The 25,073-nt window shown below is 40.6% G+C and overlaps 1 protein-coding gene across 3 annotated transcripts in view; it reads left to right on the top strand.

Moving 5' to 3' along the window:
• glmna (glomulin, FKBP associated protein a) overlaps positions 1 to 25,073 on the top strand; it is a 42,494-nt gene that overhangs the window by 16,444 nt on the left and 977 nt on the right. For 2 of the 3 annotated variants that reach the window (XM_078560787.1, XM_078560786.1), the window contains exons 5-18: positions 1,044 to 1,152; positions 2,994 to 3,240; positions 3,351 to 3,453; positions 11,567 to 11,757; positions 13,690 to 13,743; positions 15,297 to 15,327; positions 17,988 to 18,077; positions 18,231 to 18,272; positions 19,388 to 19,461; positions 20,740 to 20,824; positions 22,329 to 22,438; positions 23,709 to 23,772; positions 24,513 to 24,639; positions 24,987 to 25,069. In XM_078560787.1, the coding sequence (XP_078416913.1) occupies positions 1,044 to 1,152; positions 2,994 to 3,240; positions 3,351 to 3,453; positions 11,567 to 11,757; positions 13,690 to 13,743; positions 15,297 to 15,327; positions 17,988 to 18,077; positions 18,231 to 18,272; positions 19,388 to 19,461; positions 20,740 to 20,824; positions 22,329 to 22,438; positions 23,709 to 23,772; positions 24,513 to 24,639; positions 24,987 to 25,069 (1,410 nt within the window). Of the gene's footprint in view, positions 1 to 1,043; positions 1,153 to 2,993; positions 3,241 to 3,350; positions 3,454 to 11,566; positions 11,758 to 13,689; positions 13,744 to 15,296; positions 15,328 to 17,987; positions 18,078 to 18,230; positions 18,273 to 19,387; positions 19,462 to 20,739; positions 20,825 to 22,328; positions 22,439 to 23,708; positions 23,773 to 24,512; positions 24,640 to 24,847; positions 25,070 to 25,073 lie in introns of all 3 variants that reach the window. The other variant, XR_013579286.1, reaches the window with a different exon arrangement.

Raw genomic sequence — 25,073 nt, 5'->3', positions numbered from 1 at the left:
TGACAAAGCTGTAGTTCCTCAGTAACCAGCCGAAACACCACCTTAGATTGGGATTACGGTCTTGGAGTGCAGCTTGAGGCAACGACCATCAAACTCTAGTTCGACCAGATGAGCTAAATTGATATTTTAAAGCCGTGACTCAGCGGTAAAACTCTTGCCTCCAAGTCAGAAACTTTTGGGCTTAAGCCTCACTTGGCACATAATCCCCGGCTGACATTTAAGCGCAGTATTGACGGATGTCATTTTGTGACCAGCTAATTCAACCTTGGGAAGAAGATATTAAAGTTTTCGTGGCTTTTAATTTTTTGGAATATCTATCTGCAATATATACTTGTCAGAGGTGCCATCTTTCAGATTAAACCAAAGCCCTGTCTGCCCTTTCACTTCGATGTTAAGAAGATCCCATCGCACTATTTCGAAGAAGAGCAGGGGGGGTTTTCCTCAATGTCCTGATCAAATTTTATCCCTTAACCAACATCACTAAAACATTATCTGGCAATTGTCACATTGCTGGTTTGTGCGAGCTTGTTGTGTATAAATTGTCCACTGCATTTCCTACATTTCTAGAGTAACAACATTTCAAAATATACTTTGTTGAGTGTGAAGCACTCTGAGCTGTCCTGAAGTTGTGAAAAGCGCTATATAAAGAAGTTCCTTCTTTAATAGACTTTACCTTTTCTTAAGTAATACACTAAGTAATAAATACACTAGTGCATCACCTGTGGCTTTCCCTCAGAGAAAATTGCTGATGCTGTAGGCGAGGTGATGGGGAGCTGGGGCTTATGAAGCTCTATCTAGCTGTAATTTACCAGCTGATTCAGTGACCGGCAGATTTATGGTATGAAAATTCTATCTGGAGGCATGATTGAATGATAATTCTCAAACATGAATCATGTGGCAAATACAACAAATATATTGTATTACAGATAGCTATTCAAAAAAAATAAAAGCCATAAAAACTTTTTATCTTACTCTGGAAGTCAAATTGGCTTGTCGCGAAATGATATAAATTTGCTTCACAATCTTATGTTTTTTCCTTTTAGATAAGCAACCCAAAGGAACTCCTGGTGGGTTTACTTGAACAGATTGAGGAAGCTTTTGGAAATAACATATCTAAAACTATCTTATTGCTCCTGCAGCCACTTCAGACAGGTAATTTGAAGTTTCGTATCCATATGAGTTAACTTTATCGAAGAATAGCAAATTCAGTGGCATTGACTGACCACTTAATTAACCTAACAAGCTACCCGCTGCTTGTGGTCTTTTTTAAAATTCATTTATGGGATGTGGGCGTCGCTGGCTAGGTCAGCATTTATAGCCCATCCCTAATTGCGTTTGAGGTGGTGGTGGTGAACTGTCTTCTTGCACTGCTTCAGTTCCTGTTGTGTAGGTACACCCACAGTGCTGTTAGGGAGGGAGTTCCAGGATTTTGACCCAGCGACAGTGAAGGAACAGCGGAATATTTTCAAGTCAGGATGGTGAGTGACTTGGAAGGGAACTTCCAGCTGGTGGTGTTCCCATGTGTCTGCTGCCCTTGTCCTTCTAGATGGTAGTGGTCATGGGTTTGGAAGGTGCTGCCTAAGGAGCCTTGGTGAGATTCTGCGTCTTGTAGATGGTACACACTGCTGCCACTGTTCGTCGGTGGTGGAGGCAGCGAATATTTGTGGTTAGGGTGCCAATCAAGCGGGCTGCTTTGTCCTGGATGGTGTCAGTCTTCTTGAGGGTTGTTGGAGCTGCAATCATCCAGCTAATTGGAGAGTATTCTATCACACTCCTGACTTGTGCTTTGTAGATGATGGGCAGGCTTGGGGGAGTCAGGAGATGAGTTACTTGCCACAGGATTCCTAGCCTCTGACCTGCTCTTGTAGCCATAGAGTTGTCAATGGTAACCCCCCAGGAGGTTGATAGTGGGGGATTCAGCAATAGTAATGCCAGTGAATGTCAAGGGGCAATGGTTAGACCCTCTCTTATTGGAGATGGCCATTGCCTGGCACTTGTGTGGTGTGTGTTACATGTCACTTGTCAGCCTAAGCCTGGATATTGTCCAGGTCTTGCTGCATTTGGACATGGACTGCTTCAGCATCTGAAGAATTGTGAATGATGCTGAATGTTGTGCAATCATCAGCGAACATGCCCACTTCTGACTTTATGATGGGAGGAAGGTCACTGATGAAGCAGCTGAAGATGGTTGGGCCTAGGACACTACCCTGAAGAATCCCTGCAGTGATGCCCTGGAACTGAGATGATTGACCTCCAACAACCACAACCATCTTCCTTTGTGCTAAGCATGACTCCAACCAGCGGAGAGTTTTCCCCCTGATTCCCATTGACTCCAGACCCAGGACATCACTGGAGGAGTTCGCTCTCACTTAACCTTTGGTGTTCAGCTCTTTTGTCCATGTTTGAACCAAGACACTAATGTGGTCAGAAGCTGAGTAAGGTGACAGTGACTGCCCTTGACACCAAGGCAGCATTTGACCGAGTGTGGCATCAAGGAGCTCTAGCAAAACTAGAGTCAATGGGATGTATACTTTACTATACTTGTTTGCTTTATTTGTGCTATCTTTAAAGAAACAAATTGTTACCAGAATGCTTTGCAGAAGCAGAGTTCATCTTTTGTTTCAGGACCTTTAGAAACCTTTATTTTAATTTTAAAAGTATTCATGTGATTCTATACTAAACATACAAAGTGATGATAAATATCTAAGACCTGATCCGAAGCTGACACTATTTGTAATCAAGGGAAAATGCCAAGTTAACTGAATTTACTTCTTAGAAGACCAACCTGCTTTTAATTAAACAAATTGCTTAGGCAATATTTGGCTTGACTAGTTTTTGTTAAGTTGCAAACTGACTTAGGTTTTTAATATGTTCTGGTATTCTGCAGGTATGGAATATTAGTGTAGTAAAAATATTTTCTTGTGATAAATTGTATCTTTAAAGAGGTTTTACTTGATTTCTTGGATTTAACTTCATAAAACTTGTTTTTCCAGTGCTTATAAAAATGAAACATAAAAAGGCATATTCCGTTGGACTGTCTCTTGCAACTATTCAAAGCCAACTCTCCCAACTACCTGTACCTTATACTAATGAGCAACGTAAACAGGATGAATATGAGCTTTGCAAGTGTTGTATGGCTGTTATCTCTTTTATTAAACCTTTTGTGGATGAAGTGAATCAAGCAACAAAATCTAAGAGAAACCCTTCCTATAATGAGCTAAAGGAGGAACTTCTGAAATTGTAGGTACTTAGTTTTCATTTCTGTGATCTACGTTTTTTTTAAACTAAGAGCCTTTGTCAGGAAAATTAATGTGTGTGCTGCCTAATTAATATTTTTACCATTGATGTAGTTGCATGAAAAGTTTGGAATACCCACTGCTGACGGCACAGTTATATCCATTAACTGGAGAGATTGAGGACAATTCATTAAGAACTTTTGCTACTGAAATTCTGGTAAGCTTGATCTGCCCACGCCATTTTATTTCCTTAGTGGTATCGTCTTGATCTGCTGCTTTGGTGAAGGTTCTACACTCTGAATAAATTAACTCTAAATTAAATAACTTATGGTGTTTAATTCATATAATTTTTTAATGGTTCTTGTCCAATTTCATGTTTTATCATGCATCATTATAATGGGTTAGATATTACATCTAATTGCATCAATAAAATGACCCAATTCCTCTAATCACAGTTGTGAAAGTAGATTGCATTGAAAAGTTCTTTGAATTTCACTCATGGACTTCTTTGTCAGTATGACTGAGATCATCTGATTAGCTGCCTTTGCTGCTTTGTTCCCTTCCCCCAGCCTATCTGATCAGACTCCCTCTAAGTTCCCCCTGCCCTAGCCCTAAACTAGCATCACTCTCTAATTCCTCCCCTATCTCCCTCATGTCCTCTGTGAGCTCATCTTGTCCATGAGGGGAGATTTGGAAAGTTCAAGAGAAAGAACAAGGCAAAGTGCAAGGTAGCAGTGTGGTTAATGATAACCAGAATGTAATAGGAAGGGACTTAGTGTGCAAACATAGGAGTGCACCAGCAAATAGGATCAGAGTAGTGAAAAATAGTAAAAAGACAGAATTAAAGGCTCTTTATCTGAATGCACACAGCATTCAGAGCAAGATAAATGAATTGATAGTACAAAAAGAAATAAATGGGTTTCATATGAAAGTATGCTGGTAGGACCAACGGTTCCTGCCCGAAGTCACTGGACTTTTGGCTGTTCTCCAAATTTTCCGGTCCTGCCCTTGATGACTCCTGCTGCGGGTGGGTCTGGAAAATCCCGGCCATGGTTGCAAGGTGACCAAGGCTGAATATTCAAGGGTATTTGACATTTCGAAAGGATAGGAAGAAAGGAAAAGGATGTGGGTTAGCTCTATTAATAAAGGATGCGATCAATACAGTAGTGAAAAATGATCTTGACTTGGAAGATCAAGATATCGAATCAGTTTGGGTGGAGATAAGAAATAGCAAGGGAAAGGAGCCAAAAGTGGGAGTAGTTGAGAGGGTCTCTAACAGTAGCTACTGTAGGACAGAGTTTATATCAAGAAACAATGGGAGCTTGTGAGAGGTTCTGCAATAATTGTGGGTGATTTTAATCTTATATAGATTGGACAAATCAAATTGGCAAAGGTAGCCTTGAGGACGAGTTCATAAAGTGTATTCAGGACAGTTTCTTAGAACAATACATTGTGGAAACAATCAGGAAACAGGCTATTTTAGATCTGGTAATGTGTAATGAGACAGAATCAATTTAATCTCATGATGAAGAATCTTCCAGGGAAGAGTGATCATAACATGATGGACTTTCACATTCAGTTTGAGGGTGAGAAATTTGGGTTTGAAACTATTACCTTCAATTTAAATAAAGGCAATTACAAAAGTATGAAGACAGAGTTGGCTAAAGTACATTGGGAAAGTAGGTTAGCAGTCTGTAGTGATAGACATGTGAGATATTTCATAACTTTCAACAAATATATATTCCTTTGAGAAAGAAAGGAAAAGTGCTAGGAAAACCAATGAGCCTAAAGGCTGACACGTCCCTGGACTTGATGGCCTGCATCCTCGAGTTTTAAAAGAAGCGTCCACAGAGAAAGTGGATGCATTGGTTGTAATCTTTCAAAATTCCTTTGATTCTGGGAAGGTACCAGTGGATTGGAAAACTACAAATGTAATATTTGAGAGGAGGGAGACAGAAAGCAGGAAACTATAGGCCAGTTAACCTAACATCTGTCATTCGTAAAATACCAGAATCCATTATTAAGGAATACATAATATAATCAGGCAGAGTCAACATGGTTTTTTTAAGGGAAACCATGTTTGAAAATCTATTAGAGTTCTTTTAGGATATAAAAAGCAGGGTGGATAAAGGGAAACCAGTAGATGTAGTCTATTTGGTTTTTGAAAAGGCATTTGATAAGGTGCCACAGAAAAGGGTACTACACAAGATAACTCATAGTGTTGGGGGTGATATATTAGCATGGATGTAGGATTGACTAACATCGGACAGACTCAGGATAAATGAGTCATATTCAGGTTGGCAAATTGTAACTAGTGAGAGAATCCAATTCTAGATTTAGTATTAGGAAATGAAGCTGGGCGAGTGGACAGAATAGCAGTGGGTGACCGTTTTGGAGAAAGTGACCATAATGCAGTTAGATTTAATATAAATATGGAAAAGGATAAAGATAGAACAGGAGTAAAAGTTCTAAATTGGGGAAAGACAACTTTTATGAATCTGAAAGGTGATCTGGTGAAAGTGGATTGGTTACACTGAAGGGAAATCAGTGATAGACTAGTGGGAGGCATTCTAAAGTGAGATTCTACAATTGCAGTGTATATATATCCCCAAAAAGAAAAAGGGCTATACTGCCCAATCTAGAGCCCCCTGGTTATCTAGAAGTATACAAGATAAGATAAAGCAGAAAAATAAAGCTTATGACAGTCACAAAAAACTTAATACTGTAGAAAGCCTAGATTATAGAAAGTATAGGGATGAAGTAAAAAAAAAGGTAATTAGGAAAGCAGAAAGAGGATATGAAAAAATATTGGCAGGTAAAATCAAAGAAAACCCAAAGATATTTTACCAGTACATAAGAGCAGGAGCATAACTAAGGAAAGGGTAGGGGTGATCAGAGATGTATATGGTAACTTGTGCTCTGATGCTGAAGATGTGGGCAGGGTTCTCTATCTTCACTAAGGAGAGGGATGAAGCAGATATTCTAGTTAAAGAGGAGGAGTGTGAAATATTAGATAAAATAAGCATAGTGAGAGATGATGTATTGGAGGGACTGAAGTCCTTGAAGGTGGATAAGTCAACCGGGCCAGATGGATTGTATCCCTGGCTGTTAAAGGAAGCCAGGGAGGAAATAGCAGATGCTCTGAGGATCATTTTCCAGTCCTCACTAGATACTGGTGAGGTACCAGAGAATTGGAGGTCTGCGAACGTTGTACCATTATTTAAAAAGGGTGCGAGGGATCGAGCAAATAATTATAGGCCAGTCAGTCTGACTTCTGTGGTGGGCAAATTATTCGAATCAATTCTGAGAGACAGGATAAACTGTCATTTAGAAAGGAACGGATTAATCCGGGATAGTCGGCATGGTTTTGTTAGGGGAAGGCCATGTCTTACTAATTTAATTACATTTTTTGAGTAAGTAGCAAGGAGGATTGATGAGAATAGTGCAGTGGATGTTGCCTACATGGATTTTAGTAAGGCGTTTGACAAGGTCCCGCATGGCAGACTGGTCAGAAAAGTAAAAGCCCATGGGATACTGGGGAATATGGTGAGTTGGATTCAAAATTGGCTCAGTGATAGGAAACAAAGGGCAACGTTATTGCATATTTTTGCGAATGGAAAATGGTTTCCAGTGGCATTCTGCAGGGCTCAGTGTTGGGTCCCACGCTGTTTGTTGTGTATATTAATGAGTTGGACTTAAATGTGGGTGGCATGATTGGGAAGTTTGCAGATGACACAAGAATTGGCGGTATAGTTTATAATGAAAAGGATAGCTGTTGTCTCCAGAGTGATATCAATGGTTTGGTCGAGTGGGTGGAAAAGTGGCAAATGGAATTCAAGTGTGAGGTAATGCAATTGGAGAGGGCAAACAAAGTTAGGGAATACACAATAAATGTGAGAATATTGGGAGGGGTAGACGAATGAGAGACCTTGGTGTGCATGTCCACAGGTCCCTGAAGGTGGCAGGACAGATGGATAAGGTGGTAAAGAAAGCACATGGAATCCTTTCCTTTATTGGATAAGATATAGAATACAAAAGCAGAGATGTAATGATGGAACTGTATAAAAATGCTGGTTAGGCAACAGGAATTTTGTGTACAGTTCTGGTCACCACACTACAGGAAGGACATAATTGCTCTGGTGAGAGTACAGAGAAGATTTAAAAGAATGTTGCCAGGGCTTGAAAATTGCAGCTATGAGGAAAGATTGGATAGGCAGGGGTTGTTTTCCTTGGACTGAGGAGGCTGAGGGGTGACCTGATTGAGGTGTACAAGATTATGAGGGGCCTAGATAGAATAGACAGGGATGCCCTGTTTCTCCTAGTAGAGGTCAGTTATCAGGGGGCACAGATTTAAGGTGATTGGTGGAAGGATTAGAGGGGACATGAGGCAAAACTTCTTCACCCAGAGGGTGGTGGGCGTTTGGAATTCACTGCCTGGTTTGGTGGTGGAGGCAGAAACCCTCAACTCATTTAAAAGTTACCTGGGTCTGCACCTAAAGTGTTGTAACCTGCAAGGCTAGGGACCAGGTGTTGGAAGGTGGGATTAAAATGGACAGCTAGTTATTTTTTGTTTTTTGGCCGGCGCAGACACAAGGGGCTAAATGGCCTCTTTCCGTGCTATAACTTTTCTATGGTGTTAGTGAGGTGCCACAAAGAAAGTGTGGGGGCATCAACTTTTTGCAATCTATATTAATGACTTGGATGAAGGGATAAAGTGTATTGTAACCAGATTTGCTGACATTACAAAGATAGGTGGGAAAGCAAGTTGCGAGGAGGACACAAAGGTCTGCATTTTCCGCTTTGAGGTGAGAATTGGGAGTCGGACCATGTCCTGACTTTGCAATCCTGCCTCCTTAGTGGCTGTGCCCGCCCCCTGAATTTTCACCCTGTAGAATCAGGGAGAGGCTAGATTCAGGGCTGCCACTTCTCAAAGCAGGGTAGAGGTGGAAACAAAGGTGAACAGTTGCAGAGATGGGCAGGTTAGAAGGCCTGCCTCTGTGTGCTGGAACATAAGTCCAGTTCTGTAGATGAATGTGGGGCCCCCCTTAGCCTAACCTCCCACCCCCTCATCCACTCCTTACCGCGCCCTCACCCCCACGCCCCCTATATCACTCCATGCCCATTCACCGCCCCCCCTCCCCCCCCAATACCACCTCACTGAGTACCCACTATATACAGAACTCTCAAGTCCTATAATATCTTTGGGAATTCTTTGAGATGCTCATAAGTGTCAATAAGCAACAATCATTCGAAAGCTATTTGAAACATTATCCTAGTTAGAGCTCATAAAATTGTCAAGATAAACAAACTCACAGTCCCCTTGACAGCTATGTGAATGTCCCCTGCTGAGTTGAATCCATTAGTGGGGTTTGGAACTCAGCTAGGCACTCATAATTGGATTCTGTTGTACAAGTCTATCAAGAAAAACTCCAGAGCTGAATACATTGAAACCTTTGAAGTCATTAAAGGAGCTCAGCCATCTGTTCAAGCTTTAAAGCAATGGAACAGGTGTCTGAAGGGATTAAATCATGGGGGACATTTGACACAGTCAAATACGAATATCACTATTGTTTAATGCACAAGACCACTTTATCCATTGGATAATATTCTGCATTTGAGGACTTCCACTTTCACAATGTGCCCAATTCAATGGTCACTTACCTTTTAAGAACAAAGTTCTATCATCAATCACTGCATTAAACATATTTAATTGATCATATAGCATTTCAGTATGACAAGTGAAGTTGGCAACATCCTTTGAACTTATCTGTCAACTGGTCACCAACTCCAGACCGGGCCTGGTTCCCCATGGTTTAAGACACCACATCGTCTTCAGAATCCAGCCCAACTCCATCAAAATTGCAGGGGATCTAAAATGCCCACCCCTGAACGGGACATTGCAAGGTCAGGACTGCTGCGTGCGACCTGCTGCATTTCTCACGCCATTCAAATTGCCAGAGATGGGAATAGGGGCAGGATTTGAGCATGTGGGAAGCACACGCCTATTTTTCCGTCTGCTTGACGAGGGTTCCTGTGTTGGGACAGAAAAATCCGGCCCAAAGAGTTTACAAAATGATTGGGCAAAAATTTGGCAGATGGAGCATAATGTGGGAAAATCTGAAGTTGTCCACATGGTAGGAAGAATAGAAAAGCAGATTATTTAAATGGAGAGAGACTACAGAGTGCTATGATACAGAGGCACCTGGGTTTCCTAGTATATGAATCACAAAAAGTTAGCATGCAGATACAGCAAGTAATTAGGAAGGCAAATGGTTGGCTTTTATTGCAAGGAGGATGTAGTATAAAAGTTGGAAAGTCTTGCTACAACTGCACCGGGCTTGGTGAGACAACACCTACAGTACTGTGTACAATTTTAGTCTCCTTATTTGAGGAGGGATATACTTGCATTAGAGGCAGTTCAGAGAACATTTACCAGATTGTTTCCTGGAATGACGGGTTGTCTCATGAGGAAAGGTTGAGCAGGTTGGGCCAATACTCATTGGAGTTTTAGAAGAATGAAAGGTGATCTTATTGAAATATATAAAATTCTTAGGGGGCTTGATAGAGTAAATGCTGAGAGGAGGTTTCCCCTTTTGGGGGAACCTAGAACTCTGGGCATAGTTTCAGAATAAGGGGTCTCCCATTTAAGAATGAGATGAGAAAATTTATTCTCAAAGGGTCATGAATCTTTGGAATTCTCTGCCTCAGCAAGCAGTGGGAGCTAGGTCATTGAATATATACAAGGCTAAGTTAGACAGATTTTTTGATCTACAAGGAAGTCAAGATTTATTGGGGAATAGCCAGCGAAATTGAGTTGAGGCCACAATCAGACCAGCCATGATCTTATTGAATGGCGGAGCAGACTCGAGGGGCCGAATAACCTATTCCTGTTCCTATAGATCTTATGTTCTTATAGCCAGAGAGTAACCTGCAATAGCTTCTCTTCGTGCTGCTGCACCGTTACCTTTGATGTCTCCCAAGGACTTATTAGCTGCTTCCTTTTTCTCCTCAACATGCTGCCCCCTGGCGATATCATCCAAATCCACAAGGTCAGCTTCCAGATGTATGCTGACAGCACCAGTTCTACCTCACCACCATGTCATTCAATCTCTAAATCGTCAGGCTGCTTATCTGACAACCAGTACTTAATGAGCAAAATTTCCCTCCCGACTAAATATTGGGAAGACCAAAGCCATTGTTTTGGAGGGCCAGAATTTTTCCATCAGCGAGTTGGGGCCGGGGCCGGGGCCCGCTCGCTGACGCGGGATAATGTCTGGAGGAACCCCCGACGTCATCCCGCCCCATTTAAATATTCAGGAAGGCGGGCGGACAGTGAAATCAGCTGTCCGCCCGCTGACCTGTCAATGGCCAATTAAGGCCATTGACAGGATAATTAAGCTAATTAAAGGCCCTGCCTGTCCAACCTTAAGGTTTGTGGGCAGGCCAGGAGCCCCGGCGGGAAGGAGAAAAAACATGAAACCTCATTCACTGGCAGGATGAGGTTTCATGTCTGTTTAAAAAATCTTTAATAAAGTTTATGTAATATTTATTAACATGTCCCATCTTGTGTGACATTGTCATATGAGGGGGACATGGTAATTTTTTTATTTTGCTATTTTTGATGTTTTTTAAACTGTCACCAATCTCCCTGAGACAGCACTTAGTCTCAGGGAGCAGTGTGCTCTTTCGTGCACATGCGCGAAAGAGCACACTTTGACAGTTGGGGATTCTCCCCCCCACCGGAACAGGACACGCAAAGCGCTTCCTGTCGGGCAGCCCGCTGGTCCAGCCTTAATTGGCCCGCCCACTCAAAATGGGAGCAGGGCCTGTTTTGGCGGTGGAGTTCGGCTGCCCACCCACTGCCGAGCTGGTGGGGTCCACCCGCCCGCCCATCGAGGGCTAAACTCTGCCCAAGAAGTATGAAGAGAAGAAAGGATGTTGTGAAAACATTCCTTTAACCCCCTAGAATCAGCTGATGGAATAACTAATGTTGATGATACACAGTTGTCTGGACTGCCTATTTCCAAGCACTGCTGCCACTATCAAAATGATGTGTGAACATTGACCTTTTTAATTTTGTTTATTCATTCATGGGCTGTGTAAATAGAGTAGCCCTTTGTAGTTACATGCTGAAGCACATATTTACAAAAATCTGTCAAAAATTATTTATACATAATTTATAAGCATAATTTATACTTTACGGCACAGCTCTGTAGAAGAATGTTTTCAAGACAAGGGTTGTGGACCAAATATTTAATACATCCAATCCATTTTATCAATTTGGCAGAGAAGTTTATATATGTTTAAATAAGTGCTATCCTCCTCTCTAGGTTTACCTGTTAGCAATGGGCGAAATGCTTCCTGTGTTGATGGTTCATCAGTTGCTACAGTCCAGAAAGACATTGCGAGAGATTAACCCTCTGAAAGATGATGTAAAATACCCCACAAATTCACTGGCAAGCTTGGCATATCTCTTATTTGTTCAGCATATCGGCATTGACCAATTTCCAGCTGTTTACAGGTGTGTAAAGGTGAAGGCCCATTATTTTGCATTATATTCCAGGGATTTAATGTAACGTGAACGTCAGAATAATTGTAACTATTGTTAGCTAGCTGCTGTCTCTGGAACTCAAACCACTGCCACCTTGCCCTCCTCCCTGGCCCACCCCAGCAACTTGGAACTTCTCTCTTTTTAAAAACTTCCTTATATCTATTTTGTTTAACAACCATTCATTTGGGTAACTTTATCCATTCTTCTGCTTGGTCTGCCCTTACTCTATGTGAGGCACTATAGAATATTTTGTTACATTAATTATATTTTACAATGCAAGGTCTGATGCTGTGATTTCACACAATCCTCTCAAGGACTTTTTTGGTTTAAATGGCACAATTATTTTTGTGCTCTTTCTAGTACCAAAATGAAACTTCACTGACGCAGCAGGGTGGTTAAGTAGGTAGAATAACTTCAAAATACAGAATTAGATAAATACCAGTGGTCATTGTGTTCATTACACACAGACTGTAATCAAGAACAACGTAAAGGGTACAAATGATGAAGGATTCTTCAATGAGGAAGCCAACAATTACATTATCTCAAATAGAATGTGGAACAGTGCATTTCTTGTTATGAAGGAAGATGTACTTAGTGATCTGCGGAGAAAGAAAATTCTGGGAACAGAGATTCCAAGGGCACCAGCTGCAGCTGATAATTCCCAAGGAACAGTTAACATCACTATGACTAGTGCTGGCAGTAATACAGAACCATAAGCGCCATTCGAATCATCTCCAACTGATTCATGGTGCTTACCAGTATCTGAGTACATGGATCACGTACTGGAGGAAGTAGCTAGAGATTGATCATTGTGAGAGTTATATGCAAAGAGCAATGATATAACAGAGGTTTGATTGCCTTCAGAGAAAATACTTTGTTAGATCATCATTGTTAGATGTGGCATTAAGGATTTATGAATCTGATTGCGAAAAAAAAATCAACATGAAGTGGTCATTTAAGACGGAATAGATAACAGGCACTAAGGTAACATTTGCTTGCTAACAAGTTTCAGGATTTTACTGCTTTCCATTGACTGTCATGCAATCAAAGTAACTTCCCCAGTGGCTCAGCAAGATTACCACTAAGTACCCGAGTATTCCAGGTCTTTCCTCAGTCTCTGCTGAGTTAGTTGATCTCAACCAGGCAATCACAGGGCTATTGAAAGTGACTCTGGATCTAATACTATTCATTTTCAAGATTTAATGCATGAATAATATTGCACTTTGGGTAGGTACCACAGGACTCTGTTGCCTAGCAAGAAGTCAGCAGCTTCAGGATGGGACAAAAGAACATTAGTCGGGGTGGGGGTGAAATTCCAGAAAGTTAATAATTTTATAAAAGGAACAATTTATTGTGCATCACTAGTTGATGTCCAGTGGCATTCTACAAAATGACAAGGACGCAGGCTGGAAAACAGAGTGTTTAGCTGGAATGTGAAACGGGGGAGATTGGCTATTACACTGCAAGCCATACCACATCCGCTTGGGATTCTATAGGTAGATGTGTTTGTCAGCTGGAGAATAATAGCTGGAATGCTATTTGACCAAAACCAAAGTAATGTAGCAGAAAACAAAAAAAAAAGTACAAATTTACAAAAAAAGGATCCATCTATTTTTGTGGTGATTTAATTGGTTTGTGGTATCACATAGTTACGTGAACAAATCAACAAGACTAGGGGCTCATAACGCTATTGCAATCACACGGATATAGAGCAGAAATACAAAATATCGTTTATTTGTGATTTTTAATTCAAATTTTGAAAACTAAAATGATACAGAAAAGGAACAATTAATATTTGGTCATTTCTGGGCATCGTAATTTGCACAGAATCACATGTGAATGGTATTTCATTAAAAGAATCAGTATTAATGTAATATTTTTAATGAAAACTTTGCTTTGCAGCCCTGGATACTTCCTTCTATTTAATATGGAATACATTGCTGCACTAATAAGTAGGTAAGTTAATATATCCAAAGAATTATTGCACTAATTAATTGTGATTTGAAAGCTTTTTTTTTTACATGGGTTTCAAAGTAATAGCCCAAATCAAAGGAGATACCCATCCCCTCTTTTGTTCCCAGTTGGTTTCTTCCCTTATGTCTTGAAGACATTGGACTGAATTTTCGATGGGATGTGAAGGTGGGTGATCCCATAATCTGTCACCATGGTCCCACCCCTGGGCAGTTTTCATTGAGGCTGGAACCGCAAGAGTGTGGGAGATGGCGGTGATTGCTACCTGCATGCCAGTGGGGGGGTAGCCAATTAGGCCAATTAAATTACCCATCAAGTAATTTTCCAGAAGGCAGGTGGGCCCTGTGCTGAGGCCGAAGTCCAGCTGACAAATTGAGGTGGCTTCCCGGCAGCAGGCCAGGGATGATGCATTGAATTTAGCCTCCCACCCTCTTTTTGCAATTGCCAGAGGGCTACAACTGCAGCTGCAGGACATCCTATGGAGGGGTTCTCCCTCCACAATGACAGTCTGGCAGCTGTGGCCACTTTTTACTTTTAATTTTTGAAAAATTCTTCACAGGATGCCTCCATCTTGAGGTGCCCTCTTGTTACCCTGCCTACATCAGCAGCTCCCACCTCTGATGGTGGGGCTGCTGATCTTTCAGTGATGGAGGGCCGGCTATTGGCCATTCAGACTTGGGAGCCTGCCTCCTGGAAAATCATCCTGTAGTTCCCAGCGCTGACATTTGAGAGTTCCTGCCCCGCATTCCCTTCGTATGGCAGGATTGAGACTCATGAATGAAAATTCAGCCCATTGACTGTACTGTGGGACGGGATTATGCTGTTGACCACTCTCTCAAACCTAGTGTCATCAGGACCTTGGAGCATGGAGCAGTCAGAGAAAAAGGATGAAGGGAAATCACAGATTAACCTAATTCTGCCGACCCTGATGTCCCCACCTACTCTCTTCCAGGAGAAGTTGTTGGATAGTAATTGGCACTGGAATTTTTTTTTAAGCAGACTTTAGTACCTTACACAGCAAGCTGCCTGAAATTAGCTAACCCAGCACAGGGTTCTAAACTATGGCCTTCCTGATCTGTACTGCCAATAGGAAAACTGAGAAATATATTTTCCAACAAAAACAAAAATTGCCGGAAAAACTCGGTAGGTCTGACAGCATCTGTGGAAAGGAAGACAGAGTTAACATTTCGAGTCCGTATGACTCTTCATAAGAACTGGAATCGGAATTTTGCTTTTGTAATATATTTTCCAATATTTCTGCACTTTGCATTAGACCTATTGATGCTTTATGGGCAAAGACCCTAAATTATCTGTAATGAAGAAAAGAACAGAAAATTTTTGCATTAACATCATATAATTGAGTTGCCTTGCTAATATCTTGTATCTTCATGAATATTTCAAGCATAGTAACTTAATTATTCAGTTTGCTGGTTTTAGAAGATTGTGAACGTTTTTATATTTTATGATGACTGAAATTTTTATTATAATTATAAAACTTATTTTTTCTTCCGGCTGCATAAAATAACTTCTAATGGCAGGACTGAAGAGTCTGTTTTGTCCAAAGGATTGGTAGGTATTTTCGTTTACTATATCTGAAAACCTAAAGCGCCTCTTGCAACTCAATTCTGAATCTCCAATCTTTACATTGTTAGTCAAATATATTTGATAGATGCAGTCAAAAGTATAGGTTTCTTCTGGTGTGTCAGATAATGGCCTGGATTTTGTGGCAGTAATGATGGCAAAATAATTAACGTTAGCCGTCATTACTCCTCTGAAGCGGACACTGACGTTTAGAGTCCCTGCATCAACAGTCAAACACAGAAATCCAGAAGTTGCTATCAGTGATTCTGTGCATCCTGAGAGAGTGCACTGTTGACGTCACCCCAGGCTGCAATCAGTTAGGAATCATTGAACTGACAATAATTTCCGCTCTTAGGGCTAGATTTTTGCCATGAAGGCAGGAAGCCCAAGTCAGGCCTACTGCCTCCGGAAATAGTTTCGAGGCAGCCATGGAGGTGGGCGAGTGCCAGTTGGGCTGGTTAGAAGGCCTGCCTTAGTTCTCTGAAACTTCAGTCCAGTTTTACAAAAGGCTGTTAGGCCTTTAGCCCTCACCTCTCCCCTTCCCCCACCCATCTTCTATACCTCCGTGACCCCATCCCACCACCATGCCATCTCATTCCCTCCATGCCACCTCCATAGCCTCTCAACCAGTATCCACCAGGGGAAAACCTCAGGAACCATGTAGAGATGAAAAAAAATTAGACTTTGAATAATCTAAGGGAGCTCTGAGTCATATATATGATGTTGAAAAAAACCCTCATTCATGAAATCTTTTAAGGAAGATTTTAAATCCCCTCAATTAGTCAATCTGTTATAAGAACAAACTTATATTCACTAACTACATCAAGGACAGTTAATCCTTTAATAGCCTCTTAAAACTGTCAATAAAAATGTGAACTCAGCACCCTTGCTGATATAAGTGGTTTTGGAGCTTTTGAATCTCAATGGGTTCAGCTGTAATAACAGCCCTTGGGAAATGTCAACAACAAAGTCTATTGAAACTGCAATAACAGATGGCAATGTTTATTTCTAAGCTGCACCAGATGTCCTGTCAATTAATGCACTACAGTAGCGGGTGTTTTTCTTACTCTGACAGCTGCAGCCTGTTTTTTTTTCAATTATAAAGGTGTGGAGATTTAAATAACCTCAGAGCATGATACTGCCCTTCAAGAGCATTTATGCCTCCTCCATAAATTTGTGACTGCCACTCTGCGGGTAAAGGCCCTTGGAACAGTGAAAATGGGGTTTGTTTGGACTCAGTATTCATTTCAAATGGCTCTGCTGAGTTTGGATTTCCAGCCTGTGTTATTGCCCTGCCCCCTTCCCCCTTCTGACAAAAATGGGATCTGCTGGAAATGTTGGCAGGACTTCCGCATTTGGGTCCTGCTTACTATTTTTAAAGACTTCCATAGTCACCTTGACTCCATGAAAATCCAGCCCTTAGTCTCACTGTAAAAACACTTGGGCTGGAATTTTACCTTCCGCATGTGGGCACGTGCCTGACACGCACGAACGTAATATGACACGCGATGACGTCAGGCATGTGTCCCATCGATATTTCGTTTGGCAGGCGTACACTGGAGTCAGCTGCGCGCCCACCGATAACGATAACTATTAAGGCCATTAATGAGCTAATTAGCTTGAAATTTATACTGCCTGTCCAACCTAACGGTTGGCGGGCAGGCGAAAAGGCCAAGCGGCCTTTACGTTTTTTAGGGAACCTCATCCACAAGTGGGATGAGGTTTCCTAAAGCTAATACAAATTAAATAAAATCTTTGCTTTGAAAATTTAAACATGTCCCATCTCATGTGACATTAAATTTTTAATGTCTTTATTTTTTTTTAAAAAGCACTTCAATCTTTCTGAGGCAGCTCCGTGCCTCAGGGAGATTGAAATGCTCTTTTGCATGCATGTGCGAACTGCACGCCAGGCCTGCTCGCTCTCCCTCTCCCGCCCGCAGTGGTAGTGCTCTCAGCGCTACCGCTTGTGATCCATGCAGGGCGGGCCTTAATTGACCTGTCCGCGTGAAATCGCTGTACGGAGCTGATCATGGGTGGCGGTCGGTTCCCCGACTGCTCCCGCTGAGCCCGCCCGACGAGGGAAAAACTCTGGCCTTGATAAAGTTACATCTTGTTGAATGAGGTGCTAGGTTTTTAATGGTGTACTAAGTTCCTAATTATGGCTAAGCAACGTCACTAGTCCTGAAAGTTATTTTATGTTTATTGAATGTCAAATTTCTCCATTATGATATGAAATTCCACATATATTTTTTAAAAAAGCTTCTACCTTAATCCATGCGTATGGCCACTTTCTTGCTATGTGCAAAATTTAAAAATTAAAAGTGAAGTTATTCAATGGTTTTTACTACCTGCTTTGTTGTCTGAGAGAAAACTTTAATGTGTTTGGCTGCTTACCGTTTGATGACCCTGACTGAAGATCCTCTTGACTTGACAGTAGATTCAAATTGACATCAGGAGAGGGGAAGGTTGCTAGATTCCTAGACTTTTGTGAACAGCTTTCTTTAAGATCAGCAGTAAGCATCATTGTTTTGCCGCTGACTTCAAAATCCAACCCAACATATTTTTATTTTAATTCACTTTAAATATTTTTTGATGTCTGAACTTCTTCACTTTATTGCATACTTATTTGAATCTACTTTCTTTTTCAGGAATTGTTTGAACATTGTTTATTAATGATTGAAGATAATAATCTTTCTCACAAGTATTTGGAAATGAAGAATATTCTGAGCATTCCTCAGGTAATCCACAATTCGAGCATAAAGCAAAAGTGTATGTGGTTCAGGCTTTAATTTAGACCAACATTGAAAAAGCTAGGAATTGTAACATGGATTACAATGTTTACTTTCTGGCTACCATTTTAATAAATACATTTCTCAAATTTCTACCTCTAGGATTTAGTGAAGGTGATGACACTTTGTCCCATTGAGCATTTGGTATGTATTAATGTAATTACATGAAACTGTTTTTATCTGAAGAGTATGGAATGCTTTATTAGATTTAACTATAAGATGCAAGAATTATGGAGTAGTGACAATGGGGAACTTTAAGGTGATTGGCAAAAGAACAGGAAAAATGAGGAAAAAATTCACACAGCAAGTTATTAGGCCTGAACTTCCACGGAGTGGCAATCAGAGTTGGATTGCCACTCTGCTTCTACTTTCATACCTGAAATTTTTTTCAATCCTATCTCACCCGACCTTCTGACCCAGGCCAGGCAGTGCAGTGCAGTGCCTAACGTCAAGGTCAGCTCAGTCAATTGTATGGAGGCCAAACCCCCCATTTTTACAGCCCTAACTGCCATAAACCAGGTAAGCTAAAGGTCCAGCCAAGTTTAAAGATCCTTGACAGACCAGGGAGGAGGTAAGTGTATAAGGTAATTGGTATACAGGCCCTGGGGTGGGGTGCGGGTATTGTGTTGGGCGTCAGGGGACGGATTTCCCATGCGGCAGGGATGGGGAGAATATCAAGGGGGTGGGGGAGTCCCCTAGGAGTTCGGGTGAGGTGGGAGCAGTCCCGTGGGGAGGTCGGTGTGGGTCTGTGCAGCAGTTAGAAGAGGTTTTAATTCTTCTGGGTATCTTGATGTGACCCAGTCAGAACCATCTGAAGTTTGCAATTTAAATCACACTTCTGGATGGCTCCCAGTGCAGGGCAATTGCCCAAGGGAGTTTGCACTTCTCAGGCAATTGCCGTGCAAGCCTTACCTGGGAACTTCTGCGAGGGGTGGGGGGTGTGGGGGGCAGTGTGTGGTCCCAGCGCATCTTTGGTGTACCGCCCCCAGTTACACAGCCCTGGAGTTTCGAAGTTATGGCCCATTATGATCTAGAATGTACTGCCTGAAAGGCTGATGGAAACGGATCTAATAGTAACCTTCAAAAGAAAATCGGATAAATACTAGAAGGAAAAAAATGTTCATGGCTATGGGGAAAGAGCAGGGGAGTGGGGCTAAGTGGATATCTCTTTCAAAGAGCCAGTACTAGGAAGATGAGTTGAATGGCTTTCTTCTGTGCTGTATCGTTCTGTGATTCTGACTGTCTTTTAAATGTTTTAGCGGAAATCGAGTCTAAAGATATTTCAGCAGTACACAGACAAGTTTGATCCAGAAGGAAAATACAAATTATTTAGGTGAGTACAGTCTAGAAGACATTTATTTTATTTTTAAGATTGTGCCTTCTGCAAGTTTTTCTGAATAGGTATTAAAATTTTAAATGGAACACATTTGATATACGGTAGGTTGGGACATATAGAATACGGTTTACAAGTCAGGTGGACATGCCAATTGGAATAAAAACAACAGTAAATTCAACTCAAGAATACCTTTTAACAAACTCATTAAATGTAAAAATATTCAAGATATTATCAATATCCATTCCAGAGAAGACAAGAGCTTTTAAACTTTGTCAGATAAATAACACCGCATAATTTTTCACTATAATTTGCAACACATTTTTAAGTGATAGTTCTATTTTGATAAAAGAAACTGCAAACTTGAATTTATGTAGCATCTTTTAGCAAAACGACTTGAATCACAATCGTGGTGTTCTGTTAGTGGGCCAAACTATAGTCATTTGAACCATGAAATTGTGTTCATGTTCATCTACTAAATTACAAATCTTTTTCTTTGCATTGTATACAATTATGATCTTTAGAGTTATTTAAATGAAGCTCCTTATAGATGTTGCTGTGCTGTTACTGCTTTGTAAATACAGCTTCTTTGATTTAATTATGCAACCTAGTTGATGATCATGTGGTGCAAGGGATCAGAGGGTTTTAGATTGTTGCTTACCCTGCATTCATATAGATCTAATAGTGTTCCCTTAGAGACTTGACTTGGATATTAGTTGTTTGATTGGAAGTACTGTCATTAGAGATGCTTCTCCTTTTCTGTTGATTTTAATTCAAAGCAATATTTTAATGTAAAGATTTTCTTCAAATTGCATTCTGGGTGTGTTTTAAAATCACTAACATCCAGTAACATTCATTGGACATTTTCCTTTTTGTAAATACTGTTTTTGTAAGATTTTCTATTGAAATCTTAAATTATTTTTGTATAAAATTGTACTGGATTTGCTAACAATGGAATTTAAACAAGAGCATAAAGTGGCCTTTTCCATCACAAATAAATCACACTTGAAAGTTTTGGGAGGAGAGAAATATGAAATTTCATCAAGATGACCAGTAATTTTACTGAGGCTGCAATTTTCACATTATTGCAAAGCAGTTTCAGGCATGGAATGATGTGAAAATGGCCATAACTCCAGTATCAAATGCTAAACTGTCACTGGATCAGACTAAAGCCAAGCAGTGTAAAGCAGTAATAACGGTTCAGCTATTAACACATTCTGCTATCCAGTGGCTGGAACCATGACACAGTTTTAATACTTCATGTTACTTTTTTTTTAGGTGCCTGTTAAAAACTAGCCAACATGCTGGGGTACAAGGTTACATTATACAAAATCTTAAAAATCAGGTTGATCTAGCATTGAAGGTAAGCATATTATTAAGAATTATTCGGTTCACCTGTGTATGTGTCTGTGTACATGTTTCAAAAGTGCTGCAATGCTCTTATAGATATCACTAGCAATAGCTATGCCTATCATTTTGGTCAGTTTTCTGAATCATTTGCCAGTCCTAATGTATGAAGTACAAGCAAAAGAATTATTCTTCAGAGAGGTGAAGTAGATGGTACAATAGAATTTACATACTGCAATATACAAAAATACAACAGCAAAATAAGTGTGAATCAAACTGTGATTGGTCTCAAACACATCTGTTAAATTGGTAATTTCAAAAAATCTCTCATTTAGTCAAATTGGAAATAAATTTTAAGTACAATCTTTATCTTTATTCTGCTTCTGTGAAGACAGTGGCCAGGATTCTGCAGTCATTGGTGGTGACAGGACTTGCCACTGACCTCAAAGGGAACTGCCAACAAATATTTGGCGATTTCTGTGGTTTGGATTTACTCCATTCCTGTTAGTTTGATTCCGGTTCCAAGGTTAAGAAATTTCCAGGCATTCAGCGACAATAATGTCATCAAGTGGGCTAAGCTTCCAAACGCATTAAAGTATTCTCACAAACCAGGAAGTAAACTGCACTCTTTATCCCTTACTTTTTAATCATGTTCTAGAGAGCAAGATAAAGATTGGGACATACAAATTGGATTAAGGTAGAAGCTGAAATATCATAAACAAACATTAACTTTTTATTATGTTAAAATGTTATGGAATTTTTTTATCATACTGTAAAAAAAATCCACATTATGCAAATATAAGATTAGTTTTTCAGGGTCAGAGGTTGTGTTATGACTTAGTAAACCATTAAAAAACTCATATATCTCATTCAACAAGGTATAATGTTTTGGGGTATTTACAGTGAGATTGGCACAAAGAACATGAAAGGATATATGTCAATTCAAGCAATTTCTAAAGATTTCTACTTGTGCTGGGACTTAACAGTGCACCCTGTGGAGGAGCAGGAATTACTGACAGCAACTTATGGTTTTCTGCATTTAACCAAACATGTGCCAATGCCAGAAGTTGCTGTCAATTTCAAATTGTAATGTTGCCAAACGTTGACAGTTACATCCTCATCACAACTACAAAATCAAGTGTCATCTGTCGTTATGGCCTATGCATTTACACAGCCTTCATGCTGCAGACTTTGTAATGTTTCTTTGTTTCACAGCAACATAATAACAGTGTAACTGCAACTAGATCAGTCACTTCTGGGATTTGCTGTTGATTGCAGGACCACCGGAATAAACCAGGCTTGCATTGTTTTGACTTAATGTCAACCTCTGTATAACCAACCACTTAATCTTTTAAGTTACTGGTTAAATGCTCCAGATGGTATACCATCTTTTTCTAACCATGCTGAAGTGTAACCCAATGTTTAGTGTAGATTTCTAAATATTTGCCTTCTTTTACCCTCCACACACCCCTTTTTAAAAGTCTGCTTCTTTTTACATTTAAACTTTCATTTGCTTTCAGCCTGGCAATAAAAATGTGTGGTTCTCAGGCCCACAATTGGTGCCTCTTCTTCATTCAGTCCTTTCACTCCCTGAAGGAGCAGAAACAGACTTGCTTCAAAACTCAGATAGGTAAGTTTCAACACATTTGATTTAGTAAAATAAACAAATAGCGGTTGGTTAGTATACCAGTGTGCTTAACCAAAACTGAAGCTCAACCTGTGATTTCCGATGCTGAGTCCTCATTCTGGGTTTCGTCACAGTAAATGGGTTTAGAGTGTACAGATTCCAAGCTGGAAGGGTCACAGAACTGTTGTTATAACAGCTGTGTCAGGCATGACTTGGAAGCAACTTGGTTACCCATCGTGGCAATGGTGCAGTGTCACCTCAAAGAGCAAGAAGGATGCAGTGTGCACCGCTGAGCAGGAAGGATGCAGTGTCCGCTGCTGAGCAGGAAGGATGCAGTGTGCACCGCTGAGCAGGAAGGATGCAGTGTGCGCTGCTGAGCAGGAAGGATGCAGTGTGCACCGCTGAGCAGGAAGGATGCAGTGTGCCCTGCTGAGCAGGAAGGATGCAGTGTGCACCGCTGAGCAGGAAGGATGCAGTGTGCGCCGCTGAGCAAGAAGGATGTAGTGTGCACCGCTGAGCAAGAAAGAAATTCCTGTATTCACTTCTTAAGTGTTCCCTTTAAGCTGTGCAGCCATGTAGCACCCCAAAAGTTGCAGTGTAGGCTGTGCACAAGTCAGCCCCTTTAAATTACTACGTGTGCACAGCTTCACAAAAACATTTAAAACAGACAAGTACATAAATTGCCCATGCACTCACAAAAAAATAGAGGGAAAGTTGCTTCTCAATATCCTTTATTATTCTTTTCTCTTCTCTCCACTGTCACTCCCCCAGTTTTAACTGTTTGCTGACGTATGGCTCCGTAGGCATCAGAATTCACTCCTATACCTCATACCATTCTTAGGGTTTGAGTCTTGATGGTATCAATTGGTTATTCTTGGGGGAACCGTCAGAGCAAAGCTTAATCCTGTCCTCATGAGTACTTTCAGGAAGAATCACAAAATGGGTTGGTGCAGAGCTCCTGGCTGATATTTCCTATCTGTAACCCAGGGATACTGATTTGTTATAACTCTGACTGTAACCAGTTAACTTGTCACACTACCAGGGGTCAGACCAGGAACTGTCTTGATTTTTATGACTTAACTACTTACTGGAAACTTATTGAACCATTGGAAAAGCCCATCTCTTTGATTTTCAAGTAGGTAAAATAAGAAAGTAGTCTCTTTGGTTCTTTAAGATGATAAACAACTCCTTGTTTTCCAACTAAGGTAAAGATTTTAAAACTGGATACTGACAAGCAAGGCATTTCAGCTTTGTTTTGTTCTGTTTGTATTAGGATCATGGCATCACTGAATCTTCTAAGGTACCTTGTGATCAGGGATAACGAGTGGGAAAATCAAGTAAGTATTTTGATAAAGAAGCAGATCTGGTGTATTTATATAATTTTTATTCCTGACTTTGCTTAGTTTTAATGCTAAGTACCTCCAATTGTGCAATTTAAGGTATATAATATATAATGCACATAACTGTGTATCATCTGGCTTATTGTGAGCACAGTTACAGGAGACCCAATCTAGGCAGGGCTGAGTGGGAGGGTGGGTACCTCAGCCCACCCAACCCTGTCCCCCTCCATCATGGCATTGTAGTTGGCAGCAGAACTGGTGAAATGACAGTCACTGCCAGAAGCCCTCCAGTTCTGCCCAGCATACATCCAATGTAAAGTAAGAACAATAGGATACCTGCACCACCATTCAATTAGATCATGACTCAACTTTGTTCATCCGGCTTCATATCCCGATACTCTTACCAAGCAAAAGTTCTTTATATTGTATGCTGTATGATGCTTTATATAATACATGTGCCACAAAGGGAAACCTTGTGCCATTTCCCAATGGAAATTGCCAGCAGGAATGCAGTAAATCAAGAGTAGCAAAGGTGCTACTCCTAAAATTTACAGTGCATTTGCCAAGTGAACACCTAGGAGGTGCCATAAATAATTTTTTTAGGCAGATGATCTTGGGTTTTAAGACATTTTTACCACTAGGACAGATTGTCAGGTGGAAGTCCTGCTTTGCTAAACTTGTAGCAGCTAATTCTTCATTCTGCTAAACAAGTTATTCATTTTTTTTATCTTATATAGACTGGATTATGGACTGATCTTTTCTGGATTGAAAGCTTCCTGAAGCCACTGCGCACTGGTTTGAATATGTCTAGGGCTCATTATGAAGCAGAAATTAGGGCCAAAAGAGAGAACCAGAAAATCAAAGGTTTGTTCTTCAAATGCAGCATTAACTGTATTGTCATAACCAATGTGTCTCATGTCTGCCGCCACTTAGCTTGAATTAGAGATCATATGCCTCTCTATTATCCCACTTCACATTCGGCAACCAAAAAGCAAGTGAAGCACAATCCTCACTTAAAAGATCAGCCAAGTATGCTGGATCTACAAAAATTCTACTTTTTGACTCATTACAGGTTGAAGGGCATGCTGGAAATTATAGCAAAGTATAGTTTGACTCATTTCATTTTTCTATCAAAAGAAGGATTTTGTGGAAGCAAACAACTATGCAGAAAAGTGAAGGCAAGTTATTCCATTTTACTGTAATAATTACAGATGCCCCTGATCGTGAAACACAGTGTTCCCTGACGGTTGGCGGTAAAAAGCTCCCAAAAATGACCACTGCTATGGAGTTGGAGGTAA

The sequence above is a fragment of the Cetorhinus maximus genome, chromosome 17, assembly GCF_964194155.1.
Source record: "Cetorhinus maximus chromosome 17, sCetMax3.hap1.1, whole genome shotgun sequence".
NCBI lineage: Eukaryota > Metazoa > Chordata > Chondrichthyes > Lamniformes > Cetorhinidae > Cetorhinus > Cetorhinus maximus.
The sequence above is the reverse complement of the archived record's forward strand: the minus strand, read 5'-3'. Positions and strand labels throughout refer to the sequence as shown.